The 21162-nt window shown below is 31.6% G+C and overlaps 1 protein-coding gene across 1 annotated transcript in view; it reads right to left on the bottom strand.

The window, feature by feature from the left end:
- LOC139523771 (neural cell adhesion molecule 2-like) overlaps positions 1 to 21162 on the bottom strand; it is a 54985-nt gene that overhangs the window by 15223 nt on the left and 18600 nt on the right. The window contains exons 3-5 of the mRNA XM_071318020.1: positions 11893 to 12180; positions 2444 to 2725; positions 1224 to 1517 (exon numbers count right to left, since the gene is read on the bottom strand). Of these exons, the coding sequence (XP_071174121.1) occupies positions 1224 to 1517; positions 2444 to 2725; positions 11893 to 12180 (864 nt within the window). The remainder of the gene's footprint in view (positions 1 to 1223; positions 1518 to 2443; positions 2726 to 11892; positions 12181 to 21162) is intronic.

Here is a 21162-nt window from a genome sequence, read left to right as displayed (position 1 = left end):
TAAGTTTGCAAACAGGGATGCCATTACGTATACAGCAGGTTTATTTTGAAATACATATTGAAAATCATCCAGCAAACTGAAAAGCAATTTTGTTGATAAAAAGTAGTTTTTTTTCATTTTGAACAACTTAGCATCTCTTTTGAAAGTAGTGCTTATGTGTTTGATTGTTCAATGCAGTCTCCTCACAGGTAAGACATTGTAATTCATCAAATGCTCTATTTGTGTAAAATCAAGATATGGATATTTTTATTTTGATATACGTTATATGAAATAGAAACACAATTGTGTCATCATGTCACTCATCAACTACTTTATCCCTATTTGTAGAAGGTAATTTTATTTACAATATAGTTTATAAGATAGTTTATACATTTTTTTGTCTTTCCTTTTTTTTTTTTTGGACACGATCTTGTCACACTTTATTGAATTAATCAAATTCTTACTTTGCCAATATACTATCTTAACAGGTTTTTTGACGAATTGGCTTATATATTAAACAAATGATTGCAATTGAAATTCCTAATAAGTTGTGGTTATATAGCGTCAATGATAATGACCGACGCCATTCTAATGTTTATAGGGTCCAGCAGTTAATATTTAATAAGTTAAGATCTAAGTGTGCCTTTTCTTACTGAGTAAGAATTCTAAGTCATTCATCGTGAATATTCATTTTGATCAACTTTGTACGCAACATAACAATCTAGTAAATGCATGTTCATGAACAGGTAGGACATTTGATGAAGTGTCATTGTAGCTAATTCAAACATTTTAATTTTAACTTTTTAATTAGATAACATATATTTGCAAAACTAACTCTAAATATACAAATACAGAAAGTTTTTTTTTCTTTTTGTTAATTGTATTGTACTTGTTTTAAAGATTTAGCAAGAAAATGGTGTACATGAGGCATAAGTAGATATTTCAAATTAACTCTTTCCCAAACAAACGTTCAAATTCGGTAATCCCTGATTATTAACTAGCAGGTTTAATTTCTAGATGCATCGAATATTTTACAGGAAATTACCGATATTATAATGTAAACTTGTTTCAACGTTTTTCTTCTATATCAATGTTTAAACAAGTAGGTTGATTTGAAAATAAAGATGAACATACCAAGTTTTGACACTTAACAAATAACAATGTTTTTGGCATAAAGTTGTCAATTCTTTTGTTTTAACCATTTTAAGCATCTTATAACTTACACATTGACCGTAAAAACTTACACTGTACATTCACTGATATATCTTTGGTCTTGTGTACATCACCTGTAGAATGATTTATCCGGCAACGGTAGGTTCCAGTTTGACTCCTCTTTATTGCCGGGACCGTTACACCCCGGCCTTGTTTTGAACTGTATTCGTTAGGAACGATGTTGAATTTACCTGTCCAATTTTGTTTCCATTTATATATACATCTAGGATTGCAAGTTGCAATACAATATATTGGGCCTAATGTAGTTCCTTCTGTAACATTTATATTTGGAATTGCAGGTTCCAATACAACATTTTCAGGACCATCTACAAAATTAAAACACAAATATATATACATCTAGTAACAAATTACAAAACCAATGTCCATTGGCTCAAAAATGATAAATATGAATTTAAGGATTTAACCAAACGGCATAAGAACAGACGACACTGCGAACATATAACTGCATAAACAACAATGAACAAAACACAATGTATGCAATTAAAATATTAAAACTTTTTCTCAGCTCATGAGTTTTAAATATCTCCTTAGTATCTTCCGCCTCGTTTTTTAAAAGAAAACTACAGAATGAGCGACAGAAACGTAGCCATAACCGACATTAATCTCTGGTGCTTAGCATTGTCAATCATGTTAGGCTATTCTTACTGAAGATTAAATAATCGGGCTCTTTAACTGTTTCTAAATAACAAGCTTTTTAAAATATGAAAATAAGAAGATTGATCATGATTGTCAATGAAACAACTAGCCATCAAAGACCACGTGACGTAAACATTAGCAACTATAGGTCACGAAAAGGACTTCAACAAAGAAACCAAGCGCAAAGTAAGCTATAAAAGACCCCTTTTAGAAAACTGTTATAAAAGAAAAGCGAAGGATACCAAAGGGATATTCATACTCATAAGTCGATAATAAATTGACAATCCAATGGCTTAAAAAAGAAAAAGACAAACAGACAAACAACATAGAAAACCAATGACTGAGCAACACGAACCACACCAAAACTTGGGGAGGGCGAGGGGGCTGCCATATAGTTTAATCAATAGTTTATCTATACCGGAACTAACCAATCAAACAATTATAATGATCTTATTGTTATCAGTTATACATTGTTTTACTATAAAAACTTATGAGACTCTACTATAAACCATAACGGCAACTCACTAAATACACTCTTGTAAATTACTAGTAAAGCACACCGACGCTGTAGAAACTTATAAATTATCAAACTTACAGTATGGGTCTAATATTACACTATCACTCATTAAAGATCTTTTTCCAAGTTCATCTGTTGCCCGACATGCTAGGATCGTTCCTTTATCCAACTTTGTAATGTTGTTAATTGTTAATCTATTGTTGTTGGATTCTCCTCTTTTATTTCCATTAAAGTGATATGACAGGTGTGAAGGGCAATACCCAGGCCAACGTTGAACAACTGAATTACAGGTAACGGTAATATTTTCACCGACAAATGGATGCGCAGATTGAATGGTTACAGTTGGTTTAACTGGTTTTGCTGAAATGTTTAAGGAAGAACAGTTCTTATGTAATGTATATATATCAGTATAAAAATTTGCACAACGGTATATATATAAAGTATTGTGTAGTAATTTTATATTGTAAAACATTCTAACTATTTTCTAATTCTATTACATTATTTGCACCGTGATGAATTTAAATTTAGTATGTGCACTTGTTATTTTTCATAATTAGTAATAGTAAAAGTTCAATGATAAGTTAATATTGATATTAAAAGACCTCCGAACAAAAACGGGTGTTCAGATCCCCGATCCCGAAGGGCGAGATGATTTGAACAGCCCTTTTTGTGAGGAGGTCTTTTAATGTCAATATTAACTTAATCATTGAACTTTTACTGACTTAAAAACCGTCAAAAATATAAGAAAAGTACATAAAAAGCACTTGCAGAAACCTAATTCCCCTGAACTGGACGAATCTAAATATGTTAAACTTTAATGATAGTTAAACAGTACTCAGAATGATATGTACAATTAACAGTTACCAAATTGACATGAAAACGGACCGATTTAATGCCATTACATCATATAATTATTTATTTATGATAAAAAAAAAATAGCATCTCAATAACACCAAATGATAGTTTTACAAAATTAGGGGTTAACTTTATATCTTTTTAGACAACTTTTCAAAATAACGATTTTTTATTTAATAAATCAGGCAATGAAAACCCCCATACAGACCTCATTTATAACTGACCAATGAATATTATGCCCAACAACTTCATGCTATATATACTTGATGTTTTTTATCTGTCAGTAATCATGAAATAAAATCGTAAAGATCAGACATTAGAAACAGTTAGTAAACTCTTCCAACAATAAGCTTTTTAAACAGCTTGTTTAAGAACTTCTAATCGGACAGTCCTAGATTCATAAGGTCCTTCAAAATATTCATCCGATAAATATTCCTTTTGTTTCTGATTTGGTAATTTCCCTACAATAAGATACATGCGAATGCAAAATAATTAGTTTGGTCTATTCAGTCCAATTAATTAATAGATCTTGCTTCATTTTTGTTTTAAATAAGAACTATGTATGCAAACTTCAATGAATAAAACCGTATTGAACTAGGTTTCACTGTCCCGATCAAAACGTGTTGGGTGAGATATATTCGCAAGTTTAATATAGTATATGAAAACAAACACTTTAATTTAGTCGTCCGTTATTCCCTTTTCATGTCTAAATGAAGCAAAAACACCTGAAAAAAAACTTTTTATCTTTCTTAGTTTTATCCTTGCCTGACAAAAAAAATCATACTGTAACAGAGAAATTAATTAAATTGATTGATTGTTGTTTGCTTTACGTCCAGTAGCAAATATTTCATGCCTGTTAACGACTATAACACATAAATTTTAAATACAATAGTTAGGTCGTATAATAGGAGGTCGACAGTGAGGTTGGACGTGAAACTTTAAAATACCACTAGAAAATTAGGGTATATTGAATAAAGACAGAAATTAAGACTTGAAACAGCAGGCAATATTTGGACCACTCAAATAATAGGTGCAAGAGTTTTTAATTTGATCTATAAAATCTACCCTGAAGTCGATCATCCATGTTTACGTGTAGTTTACAATATCATTTCACGCATCCAATTTAGGTTAGATACTTTTAGCTCGCTTTAGTAACTGTGAGAATTCTGTGAAACTGTATCGTGTTTTGTACTTTAGTTTTTGGTATGATATTCTGTACTACCGATCACTACCGCTCTCCTGGTTGGTCTCGTGTGGGGTGTTCGCCTCAAGAGCGGGAGGTAATTAAATTTGTTCGAATCCTGGGTCAAACAAAGACGTTAATTAAATTGGTATTCTATTTCAACGCTTAAAACGTGGCATCATAGAGTAAGAGCACAGACTGGCCGGCTCAGAGTCGGAAATGTGTCCGGGTCGGGTGACTTTTCTTCCTGCGAACTAATATCTTGTGAACTTAGACGATAAAAAAAAAACGACTCAGCTTGTCAGTCTAGTAAAAAACGGGGTTAATACTCTTATTATATTTACACGTAATCGTCCTAAATATTAATTTTATTCGCCGCTGGTCATCATCCATTATCATTATTTATTTTACTGTTTTATTACACAGTGAAGTGTTTTTCTTTTACTGGTATATATTAAAACTTCTTAAATTTTCACCAATCAAAATTAAAAAATGGCAGGTGAAATTTTTCAAACACTTGTGATTGTTGGGATTATTTTCTTTGACGGTAAATAATATTAAATCAAATGTGCCTTTTCGGATATATAATATTTGACGGAAAATATTATTGAATTAACTCCGTATAACTATTAGTTAGTCATGGGTCGGTTTTGAGCTTATTATATCTGTATACGGAATGTTCCATAAAAATAGACCGAATGTTGACTCTAAATATTTTTATTCATCTGTGTCTTTGGGTTGCTGTCGCATTAATGTATACCTTTATCTCCTTTTATTCATAACCAAGATTCGCTTGGGTATAGAAATATTGACATCTCTAGACCTCTCCCGTCCCAAAGTATACCCTTGCTAAATGGGTGCGTTCGTTTGGCTTATTGGTTGTATAAATACGCAGCTTTGTCATCTTTTTATATAAGCTTTGGATTTCAAATATTTTGGCCACGAGCATCACTGAAGAGACATGTATTGTCGAAATGCTCATCTGGTGCAGGAAAATTGGTACCGTTAATGTTATTTGTCCTATCAAAATATATATTTTAGTATTAAAAAAAAAAGGTTAAACGCAAAGAGAAAAATGATGGAAGAAATGCTAAAATTTACGCATAAAAATTCAAATGTAAATAAAAATGAAATATATAAAAATTGGGAAACTGTTTGAGACTATAATCAACATAGGACAAATGATTATAAATCACTAAATGAAGTTGATTAATTCATTGCTCCTTTGTGTCCAGTGGCAAATATGTCATGCATATTCACGACTAGATTCAAAGTGGATCAATTTGAAGCAAATGTTTACAAATTTAGAGTGGCACTTTTTACAATAAAGCAGAGCGTTCGCTAGAGGTAAAATGTTTGCCGTAATAGAATAGATTTGAACCATAATGATCGAACTCGTAAGTTAAGCCCTCCTTCCCTCTTTTTTCTCCACGATAGACGAATGCCATAAACAAAAGTCATGAATTTACAATCAATAACTGCCACTATAAGTAAATGAGATACAGTGGAGATCACTTCTAACCTCTCATTAGAACTGTCAGAATATCTGTCATAGAACTGTTCTAACCTGTCCTAGAACAGTTCTACCTATAACAGTTCTACCCTAGAACTGTTATAAGTAGAACTGACTAAATCAGTTCTAGGTAGAACTGTCAGGATCAGTTCTAGGGTAGAACTGTCTAAATCAGTTCTAGGTAGAACTGTCTAAATCAGTTCTAGGTAGAACTGTCCAAATCAGTTCTAACCGTAGAACTGTCAGCAGAACTGACTAAATCAGCCAGGACTGTAGAACAGTTCTAAATGACGTCACTGCAGTAAGGGCACTTTAGAATTTAGAAGAAATAAATCACTTCCAATTACTTTGCTATAGCAGATTTTCATATTTTTTACTGATCAAACGTAACATGTACAAATATCGAAGTGAATAGAAGGTTATCCAACTTAGGAGAAATATTTTTATAAGATTGCATAGGAAACATCATTGTTTACGTTTCTTCGTTCCCCGTTTTTAACAGTCTCTTCATAAATATAACTCTGCATTTAATTCATGGAATTTTAATCGTGATTTACCTTGTTTGCCTTGGATTTACATTCATTTAAGATTCTGTTTTGACAAATGTTCAAACGAAAATTGTACAGTGGATGAATTATTGGATATTAATGAAAAAAGTGTTGTATTATAACGTAAAAACACTATATACATTTGCACCATCTCGTCAATTTAGCCAGACTTATCCATAACGATAACAAATGATATCAGGGAGTCTGGAACTAAGAAAAATATACTCATTTGAACATGAATGAAACATTACCCCTGGACGGCTACAAACAAAATCATGCATTTTTCTTTGCCTTTTTCAAATTATATTAACAGTATACTATTCCAAGAAGAGAACATCCCATACATGTACTTTTTATTTTAAAATAAAGTATATGAATCAGTCATGTGAGTGTTGGATGATGCTGTAAAATAGTTTTGTTTAAAAAAAAAAAAAAACCCATTACAAACCTGAGACTACTATATACTACTATATAGTAATCTCAGCACAAACTAACGGACTTAAAAAGTCACTTTAGTGACGGTTCATTATTATGGATACAGAGAGGAAATAACGGCGCGCTAAATTTTAGATATGGTATAAATACACCTTAAAACTATTTGTCTGCCATTACTGGATATCACACAGGTTCCCGTCAAAATTTGACATCATAAAACAAAATATCTGACGCCACAATGGAAAAGTGATTGTTGTATGCTTCAAAAGTTCAAGAGGCCGGGTCAGCCAGGATTAGCAATAAGGTGTATTGTGTTCCAAAATTGGTGTCATTTTTGTCATACGTTCCGTCCTGACATAGAAATATTATTGGTTTACAATGACTGAGGCCATATATTTACATGATAAGTGTAAATAAGTTTAGTTTTGGTTGATGTGGTCAAATAATTTTGTTAAAACGACTCGGTCTGCTACATGTATATCGAAACTACTGAAATTTGTTTACAATTCAATATTTTGAATAAAAAGAGGACTTGCAGAAAATTGCTGGTAGCCAATGTGTTACAATATTGCTGTCATTTGAACTATACAATGCATCGTGATATGTAACTATAAGTGATTTACTATGCGGCTTTATATATATATTAAGATTTACATTATGAAGTGTAAATATGGTCAGTTTTGGTTGATGTTGTCAAATATAAAAAAGAAGATGTGGTATGATTGCCAATGAGACAAATATCCACAAAAGACCAAAATGACACAGACATTAACAACTATAGGTCCATACCGCATAGTAAGCTATAAATATGGTCAGTTTTCATGGTTTTGGGTGATGCGGACAAATAATTTTGTTAGATCCATGAGTCAGTCGGAGATATCAAAACTACTGAAATTAGTTGACGATTCAAAATTTTGATTAAAAAGACGACATGCTGGCACTATAAACTGATGCGAGCATAATTTTGTTTTCCAATATTGCTTTCATTTATATTAAACAATCCATTCTGCTATAAAAATATAAGCTCGTGCAATATAAAATTCTACTCGGAACAATATTCCCCAATATTCATGCAATAACCCTATAATATAGATCATTTGTATTATCATGATTATACACTCCATCCTTACATAAAAATATTACAGATTTGCTATGCGACTATAAAAAGAGCAAATATGGTCAGTTTTGGTTGATGTGGTCAAATATGGTCAGTTTTGGTTGATGCTGTCAAATATGGTCAGTTTTGATTGATGCAGACAAATAATTTTGTTACACGAGTCAGTCTGAGGTATGAAAACTACTGATATTTGTTTCTGATGTGATATTTTTAATAAAAATAGGAAATGCTGGCACCCTCAATTGATGCAAAAAAAAAAATTTGTGGTCATTGATTTCCAATATTGCAGTTATTTATATACTACAGTCCCTCTCGGCCTAAAACTATAACTGAATTGCTGTGCAGCAATATAGATTTACATAATAAAAAGCGAATAAGTTTTGGTTAATGCAGTCAAAAAAATTTATTACACGACTCAGTCTGAAGTATAAAAACTACTGATATTTGTTTATGATTCAATATTTAGGATCAAGGGGAGGGGGTCCAGGGGTTGGAACCCCAGTTTTTTTAAACATCAATGCATTTGAATGGGAGCATATAGTTGGACTTCCCCCCCCAGCCTTTTAAAAATGGCTGGATTTGCCCTGCATGCTGGCACTATAAATTGATGCGAACAATTTTTTTTTCCAAAATTGCTCTAACTTGTATATTATAGTCCCTCTAGACCTAAAACTAAAACTGAAGTACTGTGCAGCTATATAGATTTGCAGAAAGAAAAAGCAAATAATGGCAGTTTAGATTGATGCGGTCAAAAGATTTTTGTTAAACAGGACGTCCGAGGTATGAAAACTACTCGTAAACTGATATTATATTGGTTAATGAGGTCCGATAATTTTGTTATGTGATAACGAGCCATCCTGACTCCCGGAATAACAAATGTTAAACAATTCAAATAATAATGCCCCCCCTCCCCTAATACTAACGGCCTAATTTATGTACAAAAAAGGAAAGAAAAACAATTAATTTATGTGACACATCAACAAAAGAAAATCACAGAATTACATGCTCCTGACTTGGAACAGGCACATACATGCAGAATATGGCGTGGTTTACAGGTTAAACATGTTCTCTTGCCGATTATAAATCTGAAATAAATCTGAAATAAAACCGGCAAAATAGCAAAACTATAATTGAAATCGCTTTTTTACCCAAGCCTTTATATTAAGGCAAAGAGTTCTTAAAACTTATAAATCAAATCCAGCCATAGAATTTATAAATCAATTTTAGTCGTAGAATTTATAAATCAATTTTAGCCGTAGAACTATAAATCAATTCTGGCCGTAGAATTTAAAAAAAATCAATTCTAGCCGTAGAATTAAAAATCAATTCTAACCGTAGAACTGTTCTAGAAGTAGAACTGACCAAATATTTGGTCAGTTCTATCTAGAACTGTCTAAAACTGTTCTAGGGTAGAACTGTCAGGATCAGTTCTAGGTAGAACTGACCAAATCAGTTCTAGCTAGAACAGTTCTAACCTAGAACTGACTAAAAGGTGTCAGGCTGACAGTTCTACGTACTGTTCTAGAACAGTTCTCCTGACAGATTTAATGAGAGGTTAGAAGTGATCTCCACTGTATGGGCTTTTTTTTTTTTATAAATTCCTATTGCAGCATACATCTCCCGGTTCGGGATAGGTTATTTATTTTCACAAAATACCGCCTGATTATTGATTGAAGATATTTAAGCAACCAAAAGCACTTTGAATCAAACAAATTCTTGAAATTGTAAATTAATGGTATTTTGCTGGGTGTTTTTTCCCAATCCTATTTCGGACCCCCCTGATTTAAAGAGGGCGTATCTAATTAGTCATGCCCGATTAACTTTAATTGAATGGAATCTCAACTTAAAGACCTACATCGGGTAAATAAGTTCGAGGTACAATAAGTAGACAATAGAAATCCTTTGTGAAATAAGATCATCACAGGTATCTTAGAAAATAAATTTGCGTTGAATAATTATAGGTTAGACAATACTTGGTCATGTTTTATGAAGATTCAAGTCCAAGTATTGTCTGACCAATTTAGAACATATTCACACTTTCGAGTGACCTTACAAAATTAGCCTTTCCCATTGTAATATTCAAACCTTAATAAGAGTTCACTTTTTATAATGAAACAAATGTAAAACAAAGGTAATCATCATTTTAATGGATGGAATGAAATAGCACATAGTTTGTGAGGACAGAATAGATAAAATGGTTTTCTTCTGCTTCCGGTAAAATTTAATACTTATATATATCTTGAGATTTTTTTTTATTTTAAAAAGCAACACAATGTAAAATAAATCCCTTTTTGGAAATTTGATTTTTTTTATAAATATAAAACTCTCTGTATAACCATTTAAATTCAGACCATTCAACATTAAATGATTACTTTTTATTGATAATTTTATATGTATTGTGTTTCTCTGAAAAAAATCCTTTGCTTTATATATCAGCAGTCTGGCATTGTTTTCTTGAAAAAAAAATGCCAGGTATATAATAAATAAATATTATTTTAACTACATCCTTACCCCCATTGTTTTTGTTTTTGATGTGTACCATTATAAAATGTATGAACATTTTTAAAATTCAAAATGTTTTGTTTTAATCTTTGCTCTTTCATGTTTAATCGGTAAACTCTTTTCCCAGGGAAAATGCCTCAGGGGATTGTACACTTCATTAGTGCAGTGATTAAGAGTTCACTTTCATAATTAACTGACAATGAAAAATCATTCATGTATAGCATTTCATAGTGCATGGAAAACCATGCACTATGAAAATTAGAGGGTAAAAAACTTACTTTTCATTGGACGAGAAGGGTTGTGTATGTTCTAACAATGAAAAATGCACGAGCAGGTTTGTAAGTTGTTCTACTATGCCAAATGTAAAATGGTAATTCAAAAGTCATATCGAATATGTTTCACGGTCCGAGACTAAACTACCATCATTTGTATATTTTTTGTTTATAACTGGCAAAATTAAATGCTGATTCAATATATATATGCATTTAAAAATTCGCATGGTTGATATAGATAATAGTCAATGAAAATTAGATTAAGGCTTCTCTAGGAATAATTAGAATGTTCGATTTGAATTATTTAAAAACAACTTCAATTGTCCACTAAAAACATTTCAAATTATACCTTCATAAATAAGTGTTGTAAACTGCATAAAAGTGAATTATTCTTGGATATAATACTATTTTTTTTTTCGTTCGTTTCTTATTCCTTTGCCTTCTAATTATTTTCATTAATCATTTCAGTTCAACGATCCCAAAGAACAATCTTGTACTTGCGGGATACATTTTTTCCAAGAGTAGAACAAAAAGTGATAAAAAAATGATATAAATTTACTATACCAGCGCACACATCGAACTGTAGTTATTTTTTGCGATGCAACTTCTGCTTCATGAATAAAAAGCAATAGTTGTCAACTATTTTATCACGTTCGAGAGTGAATTTGCATATTTTATGCATGTTTTGATACTTAGTCAGATAGGTTTGTAAACTGACAACAGTTATAAAAACAGGATATGTGATATATATTACTTAATGAGTGTATAAGACAAACTAAAATATGATAATGTCATGGTTTTTAACCTAAAATTGTTATATTGTAAAATTCCCCTTTCGCAAATTAAGAAAACATGATTTCGTATCCCCATGCAAGGTTTACCTTAGATGAATTAGACTATAAATTTTAGTTTCCTTGGTCAAATGTCTCCAAAATATTTGCGTATTAATACACCGGCTTTCAAATGTTTGTGATAAAGTAAACACTTGAAAAGAACTTTGGATTATGGTAGCAATTATAGTTGCCTGAAAATTTAAATCGAAATACACATGTTGATAAACGGAATTTAACATATATTGAATATTATAATGTTTATATCATACTTGTTACAATTAACAAACAGCACCCGTCCACAATTCCACCATTTTCTGTGCTGTACAGCCCAGCATCAATCGCACTCACACGGATAACTGTAATGTTTATGGCTCTCACATCCTGTGGCTTTTTTTCAAATCTGTATTTCCTGTCTTCAAAATTAACAAAGAGAGAGCCAGCTTGCACTGTATATATAACTGGCGACCTACCGGGCGGCAGGGCACTGAAAAAGCCAGTCAAACTGGTCGTCCATGATAACGCAACATTTTGATTGATGTCAGTAGTAACATTTTTGTCTGAAAATAGAATTCAATGACAAAATCTATAAAGAACATTATTAGCGGATCTGTGAATACATGGAACATATCTATTAAAATAAAAGTTACAATGAATTTTAAAACCTTGAGCTATGATGAAATTCTTGTTTATAACCATCGTTTTGAATCAAGTTGAATAACTAAGCTGCTGATGTGTTTACTATATATATCAACCAAGAACATCAAATCTTGTATTCTTGCAATAAGACGTTATTTCATAGAGATGCATACTTTAGGTAACCATTATAATATCAGTATGTTTTTCTGCTCTTTATGTTCCTTTATTCATACACTTTCAATGTATTGCAGTCATTTTAAAATGCTTGTTATTTTGAAAGAGAGAATCGATCAGCCTTAGGTGACATGTAACTGTATAAGTATCGTATTGACTATCAACAAAGTATTTGAAAATGTGAGTTTCACAACTGTATCCAGTGGGGAAACCCCTTTTTATAATGAATGTTAAAATAAATAATTATTTTATTTTAATTTTAGCTTTCTTTGTATCCTTGACGAACTAGTGCTTTTGTTGATCCCCCAGCAGTTTTCTTTCGGTGTTAAGGTTTTTGGACCCTTCTGTTGCCATGTGTTTAACAAAATGTTCAAAGTGCAATATTATAAAAACAGCAAAGATAATGGATAAAAGAGATATGCCATTCTGTACGTATACCAAAGGGAAGCTTCTTTCAAAGCAAGATCATGTTTGTTTTGTTACATGCTATAGGAAACAAGGATTTTGTTGTTAGATAAAGCCACGATTCCTGCAAAAATTCAACTGACTAATACAGAGATGATCGTAATAAAACTTTAAACATAGATTACTCACTTGTTTGTTCATGATGTGCTAGCGTTTATTGTTTACCAAAAGTCACTTGAATTTGTCAATATTTATATTTGTGTTGACCAATATCTTAAATAATAAAGTTATTTTAAGGAAATTACTGCTAGCTCTGCATGCAATAATACTATATCTATCAAGCACCGCATTTTAAACATTCGAGTACAAGGGTAATTAAAAGTCTGCGGAATTTCTATAACACTTCCATATGTTAAGCATGGACAGAGAATGATAAATTATCCTTAATACCTTTAAATATTTTAAACGGCTGTTTTTTATTCGACATTGATATCTCTTTTTTGTAATTCAGTTTTACTGCAAAAGTAGTAAACTTATCAAACTCATTCTAATAGTATATCTCATTTTGTATGAAACGTTTCCGTTGTACGAAAGGCATAGTTAAATGTAACCCTATCGAATTATAGTTGTGCATGTATTATAAAGTTTATGGGTGTAACGAGATGAGCTGATTTTATTACTGTTTGTGTCAATATCGAATGCAAAATGTGGATGCTTTGATCCCACTATTTCATTGCGTGATATATACTTCTATCGATTATAGGTTCACGCAATTTAATGATAATTAATACACTATTGAAACAAGAATGTGTCCATAGTACACGAATGCCCCGCTCGCACTTTCATTTTCTATGTTCAGTGGACCGTGAAATTGGGGTCAAATTTTTAATTTGGAATTAAAATTAGAAAGATCATATCATAGGGAACATGTGTACTAAGTTTCAAGTTGAAATAACTTTAACTTTATCAAAAACTACCTTGACCAAAAACTTTAACCTGAACTTCGCACTATCATTTTCTATGTTCAGTGGACCATGAAATTGGGGTCAAAACTTTAATTTGGCATTAAAATTAGAAAGATCATATCATGGGGAACAAGTGTACTAAGTTTCAAGTTGATTGGACTTCCAACTTCTTCAAAAACTACCTTGACCAAAAACTTTAACCTGAAGCGGACGGACGAACGGAGGCACAGACCAGAAAACATAATGCCCCTCTACTATCGTAGGTGGGGCATAAAAAGTAAACGGAAAATCACCCAGAAAACAATTAATAAAGGAGGACCTTTATTTAATGGTGACAATTCTGATATAAAATTCCACTAAATGAAAATAAAAGATAGACATTACACAATTTTAGCTTTGCGGTTATGTTCTAATTCGCCAAGCCTAACCGAACATAAATTATTTAGTCAATAAAACTCAACACATCTATAATACTTAAATTACGAGGTCCAATTTGTCAGCCGTCGTCACGTTAAAACGACGAATCAAAGAATTCAACTTTATATATAACTAATATAGTACAAAGGTGTAGATTAAAAATTACACCACTCCAGGCCCTTTTGTTTTCCACGTAATTAATATTGCCAATAATTAAGAAGTTCCGGGTCGAGTTCGATACCGATACCAATAGTATATTCACCTGTTACCTATTACCTTATCTGTACGTTCCGCATCTGACAGGCGCACCACCAAACGGTGTATTCAGGATTAATATGCTATATACACGGGTCATAATCACAGGGTTGACACTACTAAATTGTCAAATTGTTACCTATTGTAGTATTTTAATCAGTAAGACTTTCTAAGATAACAATACGAATACTAAAAATCTGTGACTAAAAATAAGGCGTATAGGTACAGTTTTCAATTTGTTAGCGGGCATGACGTAAAACAGCGAATCAAAGAATTCAACTTTATTTATAACTCATATAGGACAATGCTGTTGATTAAAAAATACTCCATTCCAGGAGCTTTTGTTTTCTAAATAATTAATATTACCAATAATTGATAAGTTCCAGTTCGACGGGTTCAAACAGAAAGATTTGATAGCAGAGAAAACTCTGTATCTTATAATCGGCATAACTTTATCAGATAACAATACTAATACTAAAATAAGGCTTGCGCATAGTTATATACTTTAATTCAGTCAGGGACCCGCGATATCACGGGTGTGTTCTAGTGTATACTATATATAGGAATGAGTTCTCCTTGTGAGTAGCACAATTTCATACTTTATTTTTTCTTTTAAACATCAAAACCAATTCATATATCCTATATTCATATTTCAATATTCATTCAAATGTTCATCTGCATCTAATAACTCATCCAAGAAAATTACACAAGTTTCCTCAATACAACAAAGTCCGTATCGGGACTCCATCCAACTAAAAATCAAAATTAACAACAACCTACAAAACACAATAAATACATTATTATTACAATTTATCTTGTCCCATCATTAAACTGTCTAACTCAATTAAATCTATCAAATGGGTGGGGTGGGATGGGGGATATGTATAACGGAACGGGAGCTGCGCTACTCGGAAAGGCAGAACGTCGAATAACTGGTTATAAAAATATCTATTATTTATATTAAGATTCTGCACGAGAATCAAGATCCTACCCTCATACAAACTGGTAGGATACCTGCATTTCGACATACAATAGCCAATCAAATCATAGAATAACAAACCAGGTATGCAACTATGTGTTCATTAACACGTGTTGAACATAAACAAATTACACACAGACATGTGCTTCCGAAACTATCAATAAATATATTTATGTTCTAACTCGCCAAGCTTAACCGAACATAAATTTTTTAGTCAATAAAACTCAACACATGTATACTATATATAGGAATGAGCTCTTCTTGTGAGTAGCACACTTTCGAAATGACAAAGTAGATAAGAAAAAACGGGTATTAAAATTACAAGGCAAGATTCTTAGTAACGAGTAGTTTTTCAGAAGTAAATTTCACGCATATATCCGTCTTTTGCTGTATCTGAAGACCATCTACTGTGTTTCTTAAATATTCTATCTTAAATAGCAGCTGCAGCTGTTGCTCCATCTACTCTTAAACTATGCAAACCAAATTTTGATTTTTCTAATCCTAAAGATTTTAAAGCCTCTAACAGTACTTCCTTTGCTCTTGTATAAGATAAAGGTGTATGACCCCTAAGCACGTACATGTTAGTCTTTTTGCGATATACAACTGTTCTAAATATGAATTCTATAGAATCGTGTTTAATGTTCGCTTGGTTCAAGTATGTCTCTAAAACTTGACCTGGACAAGTTAACGAATATTTTTTTTGGAAATATAAACATGAGTTCCTGCTCTTTGTTGGTCCGTTTTGCTTTTTCGATGAATAAAGACATATATAATGAACGAAATGAAACATCTGACCTTTTTGTCGAGCCTTCGACTTTATTCGAAAAAGTGAGACTAAGCGATCCTACATTCCGTCGTCGTCGTCGGCGTCGTCCACAAATATTCACTCTGTGGTTAAAGTTTTTGAAATTTTAATAACTTTCTTAAACTATCCTGGATTTCTACCAAACTTGGACAGAAGCTTGTTTATGATCATAAGATAGTATCCAGGAGTAAATTTTGTAAAAATAAAATTCAATTTTTTCCGTATTTTACCTATAAATGGACTTAGTTTTTTCTGCGGGGAAACATTACATTCACTCTGTGGTTAAAGTTTTTAAAGTTTTAATAACTTTCTTAAACTATCCTTGGTTTGTACCAAACTTGGACAGAAGCTTGTTTATGATCATAAGATAGTATCCAGAAGAAATTTTGTAAAAAAATAAATCCATTTTTTCCGTATTTTACTTTTAAATGGACTTAGTTTTTCTGCGGGGAAACATTACATTTGAATTTCACTCTGTGGTTAAAGTTTTTAAAATTTTAATAACTTTCTTAAACTATCCTGGGTTTGTACCAAACTTGGACAGAAGCTTATTTATGATCATAAGATAGTATCCTGAAGTAAAATTTGTAAAAAGATAACTTCATTTTTTCTGTATTTTACTTTTAAATGAACTTAGATTTTCTTCCAGTTAACATTACATACAGTCTGCAGTTAAAGTTTTCAAAACATTTATTAGATTCATTAACTATCCTAAATTTTTACCAAACTTGGACAGAAGCTTCTTACAATTTTATTGATTTTTTTCCTCATTTTTGTTGAGCCTGCGATTTACAGCAAAAGTAGGCGAGACACTGGGTTCCGCGGAACCCTTACAAATTTTTAAATTTAATAATTCTGAAAATCTTAAAAATCTCGCATAGCTAACGAGACACATACATGCTATTCTTCTATGGTTTAAAGTACTATTTGTATTGCCATATTTCAAAACCAGTTGGTTAAAAATATAAGGAGTTATTGGTTCCTTCTTGTTTACAATGTGATGACCGATTGACCTTTGGGTTCCTTCTTTTACGGAAGTAAAAAGAAAAGAATCACAAGGATTTACATATCCAGCTAATTTGTGTGTCCATTAAATGGCATAATATGCTTCATCTATCTTTGCAAAAGAATTATATTTTTTCGTTAGAGAATCAAATATAATGAGACATTAAAATCTGATGCCGGTAAAGGCTTTATATTAAATAAATTACACCATTTACAAAAACTATTAAATGCATACCTGTATTTCTTTCTAGTATTATCAGCTCTAGAATTTAAACAATAATCTGGAAGACATTTTGTAAGGTTGCGAAGAGCTTCATTCTGTGGCATATTATCCCTAGACCAACGACTTGTACTAAAAACATCTGCAAAACGTGTAATTAAAATAAAGATATAAAATATCTCATGTATATCGTACTAGTCACTAGACCTTGCTATATCAACATATATAGCTATGTCAGAATTAAATTTTTATTACAATGCAAATTTCCCATATTGTAAACAATTAACAATATGTACATATAAATTCGAACATAATTAAGTTGCTTTCATCTTAATTGCCAGTATATCAGACTTAAAATGCTTTGTACCAAAAATGCAGTGTTTATTCTGTTCTTGAATAAATATATTTTGACCTGATGAAAAATCAAGAACTTCTATAACGTAAGGTTGAAATTCCAATCTTCTATTAAAAATCAAAGACCAATGATGGCCATTGTGGAACGATCAATGTTCCCCCAGCTCTACAGAGAATGAGGTGTTTAATGCTTTTAGCCATTTAACTTATCGGAGGAACCATCCAATTATTTTCTAATGTCCAATTTTGAGCGAAAGCGTCTATAGCAGTGCTTCCTGGATTCCAAAATTTTTAGTTAAACCTTTTCAATTTTGTATTATGAAAATTAGCAAATCTATCTATAGTGTAAAGACCCCAAATTTCATTCATGAAAGTAAAAAACTGAAACGAGGTTTGCCAGTCATCATTATCAACCATTTTAGATATGAAATCAGCTTTGAAATTTTCACACCGAGGTATCCAAGTAGGACACAACGTGTACATATTCTAAAGATATCATAAGCTAAATGTTTTAAATGTAACTTTGTACTGCCTTTATTGATTATATTTACACAATTTTGGTTGTCTGTATGCCATTTAACTATTTTACATTTCAGATAGGGTTCAAACGAATTCAACGATAACTGAATACCTCTGAGTTCACGCCAAGTGGAACTCAATTTTGTCTCATTTTCATTCAACATACAATGAAAAATCTTTACATTCGATTCAACAGTGTATGCACCTAAAGCTACATTACTTGCATCTGAATATACCATAATTCTCGGTAGAGAATCATTAAATAAACGCTTCTCATTAAGCGCCAACAAATTTTCCTGCCAAAATTTCAATTCAGCTAATACACATTGTTCATATACTAAATCAAGTTTTGATTCCCATGTTTTTTTTCTGTTTTCTATCGCGAAATATATATACTTCGTCATTAAATTTGTGACATTACCCAAAACTGGTGACATTGATATAATTTTGCCGGCAAATTGAGCCAGCATACGTGCGTTCAAATTTGAAAATGATTTTACAGTGACTTGACTGTTAAGTGTTGCTCTCCACCAATTGCAACTTGTTGAAAAATTTGACCAAATTGCAATTTGTTTTATAAAATCAAATTGTTCAACTGGTCAGAAATTTGAACCAACTGCTGTAGAAAACCACAGCCAAGTCATGAAAGTGCAAGGTTATAAAATAAAACATCCTATAAGACTTTAACGCCACTTTAATGATGATGTGACAAAATTAGTTTATCAGTTTGTATAGGTATATTATAGTCATTTCCATGCTGAAGGGGAACTGTTTATTTTGAATTGCTATAAAATTGTCCAAACTTAGCTTTCATACAGTTTTTCTTTCTAAAAGTATTCTATATTTATACGAATCAGACATTATGTGAATTAACATTTCATATTCAGTAAAATATGTGTAAAATTGCAATATATGTTTGTAGGAAGTTTCCATGGGGGAGGTAATCATTATTTATTTCAAAAAGTCTTTATTCAAAAGAATAATATTTTAGGTTATCTCCCCATGGAAACTTATCAATAGCATATTGTTATTTCACACATATTTTACTGAATATATGATGTTTTTTTTTTTTAAATGATATCTGATTCTTATCAATATAGAATACTTTTAGAAGGAAAAACTATATTAAAGCTTAGTTTGGACAATTTTATAGCAATTCAAAATAAACAGTTCCCCTTCAGCATGGAAATGACTAATATAAGTATACAAACTGATAAACTAATTTTGACACAACATCATTAAAGTGGAGTTAAAGTCTTATAGGATTGTAAGTATATATTATTTTATCACCTTGCACTTTCACAATTTGACTGAACAGTTTGTTCAAAATTGTGACCAGTTGACCAGTTTGGTGTTTTACAAACCTGCTCGTGCATTTTTCATTGTTATTCAACGCAAATTTATTTTCTAAGATACCTGGGACGATCTTATTTCACAAAACATTTCTATTGTCTACTTATTGTACCTCGAACTTATTTACCCGATGTAGGTCTTTAAGTTGAAGTTCAATTCAATAAAGGTTAATCGGGCATGACTAATTAGATACGCCCTCTTAAAATCAGGGGGCCCGAAATAGGATTGGGAAAACCACCCAGCAAAATACCTTAATTTACCATTTCAAGAATTTGTTTGATACAAATTTTTGCTTAAATATCTTCGATCAATAATCAGGCGGTATTTTGTGGAAATAAATAACCTGTCCCGAACCGGGAGATGTTGACTGCAATAGGAATTAATTTATAAAAAAGTCTTATAGTGGCCGTTATTGTTTGTAAATTCATGACGTTTTGTATATGACATTCGTCTATCGTGGAGAAAAAAAGGAAGAGGGCTTTATAACTTACGAGTTCGATCATTATTGTTCAAATCTATTCTATTACGGCATACGTTTTACCTCTAGCGAACGCTCTGTCTTATTGTAAAAAGTGCCACTCTAAATTTGTGAACATTTGCTTCAAATTGATCCACTTTGAATCTAGTCGTGAATACGCATGACATATTTGCCACTAGACACAAAGGAGCAATAAATTAATCAGCTTCATTTAGTGATTTTTATATATTTTATTTTTATTTACATTTGAATTTTTAGGCGTAAATCTTGCATTTCTTCCATCATTTTTCTCTTTGCATTTTATCTTTTTTTTTAATATTAAAAAAACGTTGTCGTAGTACACATCAGGGGTTACATTGTATAATTTCCAGCAAAACTAACAGGGGAGGGACTACATCAGAAAAACAATCTTCATTGAGTGGCAATAACTCATATATTGAAGCATACAATGACGGCTCCCTCGTCTAGGTGACAACATTTGCTGTTTGAAGTTTATTTATATCTCAGACTGGTATAATAGTTGTCATAAAAGGGGAAAAAATGATAAAAAAGGTTGACAACAATTTATAAAAAAGATTCAACTTATTTTTAGCGTTTCATTTTTTTTTTAATATTGTCTTGCTAATCGGTTTTGTTATATATTTTTTTTCATCTACTATTGTTCTAGCAAAAGTCACGAAAATGTTGTTAAAATCAGCCATGCGACTTATAATTATTTAAAAAGATTAAGCTGACTTTACTTGTTGTTTACACATTTCAATCATTCAACTCGTGTGTAGATCATCTTTTCCTCTAATCTTTTTTTTAAGGTTAAGATAGCTTGGAATTCTCACTGCACCAGGCATCTGATATACATTCCTATTATATTTTGATCGGACAAAGCTGCGTATTTATATAACCAATAAGCCAAACGAACGCACCCATTTAGCAAGGGTATACTGTGGAACGGGAGAGGTCTAGAGATGTAAATATTT

Source organism: Mytilus edulis, chromosome 5 (genome assembly GCF_963676685.1).
Source record: "Mytilus edulis chromosome 5, xbMytEdul2.2, whole genome shotgun sequence".
Classification (NCBI taxonomy): domain Eukaryota; kingdom Metazoa; phylum Mollusca; class Bivalvia; order Mytilida; family Mytilidae; genus Mytilus; species Mytilus edulis.
Note: the sequence above shows the minus strand (reverse complement) of the source record. Positions and strands in the feature narration are given on the sequence as shown.